Genomic DNA, 10,634 nt, shown 5'->3' on the forward strand with positions numbered 1-10,634 from the left:
TTGTTGTGCATTTTTGATTTTTGAGACATATTGCTTTACATTTTCTGTCTTGACACTTTGATGTCTTCCTTGGTCTACCATTATGTTTGCCTTTAACAACCTTCCCATGTTGTTTGTATTTGGTCCAGAGTTTCTACACAGCTGACTGTGAACAACCAACATCTTTTGCAACATTGCGTGATGATTTACCCTCTTTTGTTTGATAATCCTCTCCTTTGTTTCAATTGACATCTCTCGTGTTGGAGCCATGATTCATGTCAGTACACTTGGTGCAACAGCTCTCCAAGGTGTGATCACTCCTTTTTAAATGCAGACTAACGAGCAGATCTGATTTGATGCAGGTGTTAGTTTTGGGGATGAAAATTTACAGGGTGATTCCATAATTTATTCCTCAGAATTGAGTGAGTCCATATTTTTTTTCCCTCTGCTTGGTCTAAAAAAGTAACCGTTACTGACCGCCACAATTATTTTTCCTGATTTCTTATAGTGTTTCTTAAAGCCAGAAAGTTTCCATTTGAAATGACTTTAGTTTTGTGTCATGTCTGTGATCTGCTTTTTTTCTACAAAATTAAACAACTGAATGAACATCCTCCGAGGCCGGTGATTCCATAATTTTTGCCAGGGGTTGTATTCCATGTATTAATCCTTGAAAAATTGGAGTCTGTGGGGCTGCTGCGCCTTTAAAAAAGTCACGTGATGACGAGGCAGGAGGCGGAACCAGCGAGGAAGAGGAAACAGGAAGTGCGTCCCCACAAATCGCAGCACGTAAACAACAAAAAAACAGAGAAACTTTGTGGGAATGGCTGGTATTAAAGGTAATTTATGAGTTACGTGCTCTTCTTTAGTTATCCTCTTAAACTTATTTTGACGTTTAAAGCAACATTGCCTGAAAAACTTTGTTACCCGGGTGTTTAACACGTTTAAAGTTCTTTGTTTTGTGTTGCTTAAATGTCTGAGGACGTCAGACTCTCAGCGGTACTGCAAACACTTTGTGTGTGTGTGTTTCTTTTTCTTTTAGCGTTGGTTGGTTTGTCCTTCAGTGGAGCCATCGGCCTGACTTTTCTTCTCCTGGGATGTGCTCTGGAACAGTATGGGTAGGTTCTGGGTTCCAACAACTCATTTTAGCTTTAGAAACACAGATCCAATCCAGCTGGTGGCTTTTAGTCTTCAACACGAGAGAGGAAAAGACAAAACGGCTCGAAAATGTCTAAAAGTTAGGCAGGCAGTTAAACTACTACCCCCAGTATTTCACATTGGTTGAAAGGATCTGTGTGTGTGTGTGTGTGTGTGTGTGTGTGTGTGTGTGTGTGTGTGTGTGTGTGTGTGTGTGTGTGTGTGTGTGTGTGTGTGTGTGTGTGTGTGTGTGGCAATTAACAACTATTTTGATAACTATTTTATCATTTTGGGTCTCTTTTTTAATATGAAAATTCTTTGATTTCAGCTTCTGAAATATGAACAATTCTCAGTTTTGTTTTACTAGTTTCTTTGCTCCATTGCTGATGCGGCCGCTCGTAGCTGTGGTCGCAAGGTCTATGGTGCCTGTCGCGGCGGCAATCCCCGAACCTGGTGGTGGACACCGGAAGTAAGGGATGCCGTCAAGCTGAAGAAGGAGTCCTACTTATCTTTGTTGGTAGGTGGGACCCCAGAGGCAGCTGACAGGTACGGGCAGGCCAAGCGTGCCGCAGCCCGTGCGGTCGCAGAGGCAAAAACTCGGGTCTGGGAGGTGTTCGGGGAGGCTATGGAGGAGGACTACCCGTCGGCCTCGAAGAGATTCTGGCAAACTGTCTGACACCTCAGGAGGCGGAAGCAGCTCTCCACTGGCACTGTTTACGGTGCGGGTGGGGAGCTGTTGACTCTGACTAGGGATGTTGTTGGGTGGTGGAAGGAGTACTTCGAGGATCTCCTCAATCCCATCGTCACGTCTTCCGAAGAGGAGGCAGAGACTGGGGACCCAGAGGCGGACTCATCCATTACCCAGGCAGAAGTCACCGAGGTGGTTGGAAAGCTCCTCGGTGGCAAGGCTCCTGGGGTGGATGAAATCTGTCCTGAGTACCTTAAGTCTCTGGATGTTGTGGGACTGTCTTGGCTGACATGCCTCTGCAACATCGCGTGGCGATCGGGGACAGTGCCTCTGGATTGGCAGACCGGGGTGGTGGTCCCTCTGTTTAAGAAGGGGGACCGGAGGGTGTGTTCCAACTATAGGGGGATCACACTCCTCAGCCTCCCCGGTAAGGTCTATTCCAGAGTACTGGAGAGGAGAATTCGACCGATGGTCGAACCTCGGATTCAGGAGGAGCAGTGTGGTTTTCGTCCTGATCGCAGCACACTGGACCAGCTCTACACGCTCCGTCGGGTGCTCGAGGGTTCATGGGAGTTCGACCCAACCAGTCCACATGTGTTTTGTGGATCTGGAGAAGGCGTTCAACCATGTCCCTCGGGGCACCCTGTGGTGAGTGCTCCGGGAGTACGGGGTCCGGGGTCCTTTGCTAAGGGCTATCCGGTCCCTGTACGACCGCAGCAGGAGCTTGGTTCGCATTGTTGGTAGTAAGTCAAACCTGTTTGCAGTGCATGTTGGCCTCCGCCAGGGCTGCCCTTTGTCACCGGTTCTGTTCATTATTTTTATGGACAGAATTTCTAGGCGCAGCCAGGGTGTAGAGGGGGTCTGGTTTGGGAACCACATAATCTCATCTCTGCTGTTTGTGGATGATGTGGTTATGTTGGCTTCATCAAATCATGACCTTCAGCGTGCACTGGGGCGGTTTGCAGCCGAGTGTGAGGCGTCCGGGATGAAAATCAGCACCTCCAAATCCGAGGCCATGGTTCTCGATCGGAAAAAGGTGCTTTGCCCTCTTCAGGTCGGTGGAGTGTCCTTGCCTCAAGTGGAGGAGTTTAAGTATCTCGGGGTCTTATTCACGAGTGAGGGAGGGATGGAGCGTGAGATCGATAGACGGATCAGTGCAGCGTCTGCTGTGATGCGGTCGCTGTATCGGACCGTCGTGGTGAAGAGAGAGCTGAGTAGGGCAGAGCTCTCGATTTACGGATCGATCTACGTCCCGATCCTCACCTATGGTCATGAGATTTGGCTCATGACCGAAAGAACGAGATCGCGGGTACAAGTGGCCGAGATGAGTTTCCTCCGCAGGGTGGCTGGGCGCTCCCTTAGAGATAGGGTGAGGAGCTCGGTCACTCGGGAGGAGCTCGGAGTCGAGCCGCTGCTCCTCCATGTCGAAAGGAGTCATTTGAGGTGGCTCGGGCATCTTTCCGGATGCCCCCTGGACGCCTCGCTGGAGAGGTGTTCCGGGCACGTCCCATTGGGAGGAGGCCCCGGGGAAGACCCAGGACACCCTGGAAGGATTACATCTCTCGGCTGGCTTGGGAATGCCTTGGGGTTCACCCGAAGGAGCTGGGGGAGGTGTGTGTGGATCGGGAGGTCTGGGCGGCTTTGCTTGAGCTGCTGCCCCCGCGACCCGACTCCGGATAAAGCGGAAGAAAATGGATGGATGGATGGATGGATGGATAGTTTCTTTGCTCCTCTCTTGATTGTTTCAGAAAATAATCGTTAGTCCCAGCCCTACAACCAGACCATGTGCTGTCAATACTGTCCCGGAAGTGTTTCAAGAGCAGATGAGATAGGCACAAAAATCAATATGGTCTGATCTCCCCCATGCCCTTTGCCATTATCACTGGTCACACATTGAGCATCCAACTCTAACAGGCTTGCAAGCTGGCATTATTTTGTGACAGAACATGAGAGAGAGAGACTGATTGACTATTTCCATTGAATTAGTGTAACGCATCCATTAAACACTTTCAAAACACAGGAGAGCTGAAGAATCAAATTTCATATACATTACCAAGTTCAAGTCCTGCTTGTTTTTTTTTTTTTTGTTTTTTTCTTTACACAAGATACAGTGCATCTGGAAAGTATTCACAGTGCTTCACTTTTTCCACATTTTGTTATGTTACAACTTTATTCCAAAATGAAATGAATTCATTTTTCCCTCAGAAGTCTTCTCACAACACTCCATAATGATGACATGAAAAAGTTTTTTTTTTTTTTTTTTTTTTGCAAATTTATTAAAAATAAACTAAGAAATGAACATAAGTATTCACACACTTTGTTTAATAATTTGTTGATATACCTTTGGCAGCAATTACAGTCTCAAGTCTTCTTGAATATGATGCACCTATCTTTGGGCAGTTTTGTCCATTCCTTTTTGCAGCACCTCTCAAGCTCCATCAGGTTGGATGGGGAGTGTCCGTGCACAGCCATTTTCAGATCTCACCAGAGATGTTCAATCAGATTCAGGTCTGGGCTCTGGCTGGGCCACTCAAGGACATTCACAGTTGTCCTGAAGCCACTCCTTTGATATCTTTGTTGTGTGCTGAGGGTCATTGTCCTTTTGAAAGATGAACCGTCGCCCCAGTCTGAGGTCAAGAGCGCTCTGGAGCAGGTTATCATCCAAGATTTCTCTGTACATTGCTGCATTAATTTTTCCCTCAATCCTGACTAGTCTCCCAGTTCATGCCACTGAAAACATCCTCACGGCATGATGCTGCCACCACCATGCTTCACTGTAGGGATATTGCCTGGTTTCGTCCAAACATGATGCCTGGCATTCACACCAAAGAGTTTAATTTTTGTCTCATCAGACCAGAGAATTTTGTTTCACGGTCTGCCTGGAGGTGCCTTTTGGCAAACTCCAGGCAGGCTGCCATGTGACTTTTACTAAAGGAGTGGCTTCCATCTGGCCACTCTAACCATACAGGCCTGATTGGTGGATTGCTGCAGAGATGGTTGTCGTTCTGTAAGGTTCCCCTCTCTCCACAGAGGAATGCTGGAGCTCTGATATAGTGACCATTGGGTTCTGGGTCACCTCCCTGACTCATTGCTTTTATTCATGATATTCACAATAACCGACAATGTCATCACGCCCAGCTTGTATGCCACTTTTGCTTAATAAAAACGCTGTGCACAGGAAGACAGTTCGACGAGAGTCGAGAGAGAGGTGGTGACTGCTCTGAGACTGCTCTTCCCTCTGCATGCAGCTGACAAAAGATTTGCTGGTCTCGTGTTCACTCATTTATAGATGTCCGTAAGGGGTAATGTGTTTTGACCCTGACAGCCCTTCTCCCCCAATCGCTCAGTTTAGGCGCGTGACCAGCTCTAGGAAGAGTCCTGGTGGATCTGAACATCCATTTACAGATGATGGAGGTCACTGTACTCACTGGCACCTTCAAAGCAGCATAAATGTTTCTGTACCCTTCCCCAGATTTGTGCCTTGAGACAATCCTGTCTCAAAGGTCTACAGGCAATTCCTTTGCCTTCATGCTTGGTTTGTCCTCTGACATGCACTGTCAGCTGTGGGACCTTATATGTAGACAGGTGTGTGCCTTTCCATATCATGTCCAATCAACTGAATTTACCACAGATGGACTCCAATTAAGCTGTAGAAACATCTCAAGGATGATCAGTGGAAACAGCATGCGCCTGAACTCAATTTTGAGCTTCATGGCAAAGGCTGTGAATACTTGCGTACATGTGATTTCTTTGGGGGGTTTTTTTTGTTTGTTTTGTTTTTTGTATTTTTAATAAATTTCAAAAATCTAAAAAAAAAAAAACCCTTATTCACATTGTCATTATGGGGTATTGTGTGTAGAATTTTGAGGAAAAAAATTAGTGGAGCGCTGTGATTAGTGTCCAGTTGCACTGATACCCTTTCCCTGTTGAAAAGCCTCTTTTACGTTGTGTGGTTATGCCTGTTAAGGTGGTTTTAGTAAATATAGGGGCTTGTCCAAATGGTAGTTTGTAATTATTTTTTTTTTTTTTCTTGCAAGTACATGCCTTTGTTACATAATGCTTGAAGACATATTGAATGAATAAATGCATTGTTTCAGGCTTCTAAATATTTATTTCCAGCTAATATAAAACAAATTGAATTAAATGGAGAGGACTAACTTGACTCGGACACAGTTGATCCATCATGCTGAAGCAGAAGCAATGAGCCCAGATACCCCAATCTCTCCAATACCTGGACACTAACAGACCACCGTTATGACAGAAGTCTAAGTTTACATCGTGATATTGATGCTTTTCAGCATGTATACCGCATGAAGTAGGTATTAATCTTAAAGTATCCTATTGTGTTGTTAACTCGTGTCGAGTGTTGTGTTTTATTCTGTCAGGTCAGGTCTGGGAGCATGCGCTGGTCCCACACATTGTCACATCCACCACACCTGGTACTGTCTTGTGTCCTGGATGGCAATTGCCCAGGAAGATGACTGGTCCATCCCCACCTCTTGAAAGTAATCATCTAGCTGTCATGGCCAGGTGAAACGTGGCCATCACCGTGACCACCTTCCGACTGTGGGGTCCTGAACACAGGAAGCGCCTGCGTGTTTCATCATGTCCAGAGAAACAAACCAAATGGCCAAAATGTTGTAGCTTTAATTCTGTCAGAATACAAGTGATATTTATCATATTTGTCTCCCTACATAACCACTCATTTGACATAGAATCATTCCATTGGCACCCAAGGATCAGCCAAAGAGACTTGGTACTAAAGATGACTAGTCATTGCCTGAGGTCACTGGTTAGCATCCAATTCTTGCAAACAAACAGTAGGACCATAAACTCTTAGCCTTTTGTTTTCCTACACAGATATCAGCATCATCAAACACTTCTGCCCAGCAGCCTCGTATCTCCATAAGTTCTTCCTTAGCATCTCAATATCAAAGGCCGAGGACCATGGAACATCAATGTCACAGCTGAGATTAGTGAATGTCTCAATAAATTTTGCACTTTCTCTTCTGTCCAGGAAGTCACTCAAGACATGGGTTTTTGTCTTGATTCAGGATAATCATAAATCCACACCATCCAGTTCCTCACCCTGCTTCTCATCTGTTGCAGTCAGGGGATCCATTGATTCCACAAATTGTATTCGCGGGAATCTTTGAGGGAAATTGTCTCCTCTCGTTTTTACATTTAGAACTATATTCCTCTCATGTTGCAGTTGTGATTACAACCAATTAGTTGCTTAAATTGATACAAAAACATCATTATGTTTTCAAGTTAAATGCGGCATGTGGCTCAAAAGTAGCAATTTCAGTTCTCTGTGTTATCCACAATCACATAGTTTCCCACAGCATAAATATGCACAATTTAGATATTGAAAGTTATGATTGATGTCCGTTTCAACAAGATAAAAGTAATCCAACTTCATCGCGATTAACAGAAGACTAACACAGTGCTCCCCTTGAGATAAAGATGGCTCTTTGCACAAGTAAATGTGACTCACTTTCTGTCAGGAAACGCAGACAGGATGGAGCCCACTAGAACATTTCTTTAAGGCACTTTCAGATATATTTTTGGTAACATTCTGTTTTCATTGATGAAAAAGTAGCCATAAGAATAGCCAGTCACACGCAACTGCTAATGAGAACAGATGTGTTTTGAACCTGGTTTGAAAGAACTCATCAGAATTAGAATGTCTTATGTTAGTCAACACGTCATTCCAGTAGAAAGGAGCATCATAGCCTTCTGGCTTCATTTTCACTTATGGGGAAACAAAGATGCTCTGCATTTTTTTTTTTTTTTTTTTTTTAAACTATGTGACCTTCAAAACCAATCTCAGATGGTTAAGTTTACTTTGGCCTCATATGTAGGATGCTGTCTTTGTCCGTATGATTCTGATTGCGCAAATCAGTTGTGTTGTCACCAAGTAGTTCATACTGTGATGTCTAAAAATATGAACCGTCCTCTTAAGAGTTCAACAGCCCTCTCTCTCTGTCTCTCTCTTTTTAAGGGTATACTGGCCGATGTTTGTCCTGATTTTTTATGTATTGAGCCCAATCCCGACCTTTATAGCCAGACGCCTCAGTGAGGACACGGACTCAACCAGCAATGCTTGCAGAGAACTGGCTTACTTCTTGACAACTGGAATAGTAGTATCATCATTTGGATTGCCAGTTGTCCTAGCTCGCAATAGAACAGTGAGTTCCTACTTCCTGGGTTCACTTAATTACAGCATTCACTGCCTGTCTGACAGCACTCGTTCATGAAGACGACACTGGATCCACGTTCATCTGCTGCATTGCAAAAACCAAAACATGATCATATATGACTAATTTTTTTATGTGTCATTCCTACAGATTCAGTGGGGTGCCTGTGGTCTGGTGATGACTGGTAATGCTGTCATCTTCCTCACCATCCTTGGCTTTTTCGTCGTGTTTGGAGGTGGGGATGAGTTCAGCTGGGAGCAGTGGTAGAGTGTGTCTTGGATATGGATGGTTAACGTGGGTGGACATCTGAGTGGATTGCAGAGTGAGAGGCACATGTGTCTGACCATCAGTGTGGATTATTTTCATATATAGACCTTGCAATGCCAAATTTAAACAAGATATTATCAGGCTAATTTTGATGTTAGGGGGATAGGAGTTGAAGACAACACTTTGTATCCCCATTATTGTGCCTTGTGTCTAGGACCAGAGAGACTGATGCTGATAGCTGTCATTAGCTACTATAATTCCTGTATTTTAGCTTGTTTTGCCTTTAAGCCTTCCTCCCCAATGCAGCTATGTGCTAATTCATTATGCCTCAGTAACTCAATCTTATGAAGGCATTCTAAAGAGTAACTTCACTGTAATTTGAAATGCAGTGCTCAAAGCATTCCCTGTCCTTGTTGGCTGATGGAAATGTTTGTGCTGAACTACAGCTTTCTGTTTCGCTTATTATTAGCACTCAGTGTTTCCTGTTTATTGAGAGGGTGTTATTATAATATGTGCAATTAATCAGGATCACATGTATTTGTAAAGCAGGTTATATGCATTTTTAAAAATAGTTTATAAGACCTAAAAGGACACTTTTTCTGAATTATTCAAAACATGTTCTAGTGAAAGTGACCCTTTACAGTCTGACTTTATTTGGTCTAGTTGTTTACGTTCTCACCAAAGATCAATTTACTCTGTAAGTTGGAACATTTTCATTACTGACGTGTTTTGGCCTGTACCAAGGAGAATCATGATGCTCAAATGTCAGAGACAGCACTTGGGAAATTGCTCTGTCTTCATACCTCTAAGCTCGCGTGTCACTCATCAAAATTACTTCTAATATTGAGAATCAGGTTGTGAAACAGATTTACATGTTGGATGGTAACTGTGGTACTGTGCAAATCTTTTAGGCATATATGAGGTGCTTAAACCTATAAAGTGCAAAATATTGAGCATTTATTTTAAAAAAAGTAAAATATGTAAGAGTTTTTCATCTTTAAAATGATATATATAGAATTTCTTTTCAGTGATAAAATTACATAATTTCTATCAGGTTAAAAAAAGTAAATCCTTTTTTTTTGGTTCCCTGAAATTTATAAGAAAATTGAGTTTATTTAATCATATTTTACACTTTTTTTTTTTAGCATGACCATCATTAGCTGTCTTTGTATTATGTATCATGCCTTTCACATCCAAATAACTCAAGTTTTTCTTTTTTGTCTATTTATTTTGTGTTGGATTTTTATTGTTTTTATTTATTTTAATTTGAAAATCAGGTTTACCATACAACATTATATTTAATGCATTTCTTTTTAAAGAAATACATCTGAATAGGTTGTATTATACAACTTTCCAGCATCCTACTTCCTGTAAGTTAACAGGTCTCGTAAAAACATATCTTAGAATTTGGAGCCAAAACTACATTATTTGATGCATTAATATAATATAAATTAGGAATTTAATTTTTTTTTAGAATTGTAGGGTGCCTAAAATATTTGTACAGTCCTATGTGAAGTGTCCTAATTGAGAAGGCTTTGCCCTGAAACTCATAAGTGCCTGTTGTACACTTTAACACGTGAGCCTTTATTTTTATGAGATATGTAATTACATGTCAATATCATCACTGCATATTTTCAGCACTGTGACATATTTTTAATGAGGTACAAATATTTGTACAATTTGCCCACTTCACAATGGCAGTCTCCCATATTTTGTTCTGCTGTTCCAATCCGAACCCACCTCACTCTGAAAACACTAATGAGCTTTGAAGAGCTCTGAGATGAATTTAAAATTACCTGACTGCATTTTGTTTTCTTACATTGATTAAAACTCTGTATAGCAAAACTTCTTGTAGTGGGTCTTTCTGTTTATTCACCACTGATGATGTGAAACACCGACAGGAAAAGTGGGTCGCACAGTGGGTTTTTAAGATAAAAGGAATCCTCAATTTTAACTCTGTACACTCAATGATTGTCTCAGTGTTCTGCTGATGGATGATTCATTCAAAAAAGTGCATGCAGGCTGTATGATTCGCGCAAACCACAGTAACAACCTCACAGGAGGAACAGGCTCTTAAAAACAGAATGAACGCTGAGGTGTGGGTGAGCATGCTTTGGGGGTCAGGTACACACTTGTCCTGTCAACTTTTGACAGGGAGATCTTTCCCTTACTGGCAGAATATCAGCTGTGTGCAGCTAAAAAAAAAAAAAAATCTTTAAATGTTCAATATGTACAACATACTCGTATAACTGATCAGTTGTTTTTACCGAGAAGCAATAGTTGTTTCACTTTCTGCTCTCCTTGTCTCCTTGCTTGTTACTGAATACAACTGGGAAACAGCCAGTTGTGAACAAGATACACAACAG

General features: G+C 42.7%; 1 protein-coding gene across 1 annotated transcript; it reads left to right on the forward strand.

The window, feature by feature from the left end:
* Positions 1-708: 708 nt before the first annotated feature.
* On the forward strand, positions 709-10,113 carry LOC117521925 (leptin receptor gene-related protein). Its single transcript, XM_034183288.1, has 4 exons — positions 709-815; positions 1,019-1,094; positions 7,806-7,992; positions 8,152-10,113. The coding sequence occupies exons 1-4, from the start codon at positions 800-802 to the stop codon at positions 8,266-8,268; spliced, it is 396 nt and encodes a 131-aa protein (XP_034039179.1). The 5' UTR covers positions 709-799; the 3' UTR covers positions 8,269-10,113.
* The last annotated feature ends 521 nt before the right edge of the window (positions 10,114-10,634 follow it).

Source organism: Thalassophryne amazonica, chromosome 12, assembly GCF_902500255.1.
Source record: "Thalassophryne amazonica chromosome 12, fThaAma1.1, whole genome shotgun sequence".
NCBI lineage: Eukaryota > Metazoa > Chordata > Actinopteri > Batrachoidiformes > Batrachoididae > Thalassophryne > Thalassophryne amazonica.

Excerpts from the sequence above, each read along its gene's own strand:
- LOC117521925 (XM_034183288.1), top strand. Across the intron at positions 1,095-7,805 it reads TGTGCTCTGGAACAGTATGG|GGTATACTGGCCGATGTTTG; the intron begins GTAGGTTCTGGG and ends TCTCTTTTTAAG. Across the intron at positions 7,993-8,151 it reads TCCTAGCTCGCAATAGAACA|ATTCAGTGGGGTGCCTGTGG; the intron begins GTGAGTTCCTAC and ends TCATTCCTACAG.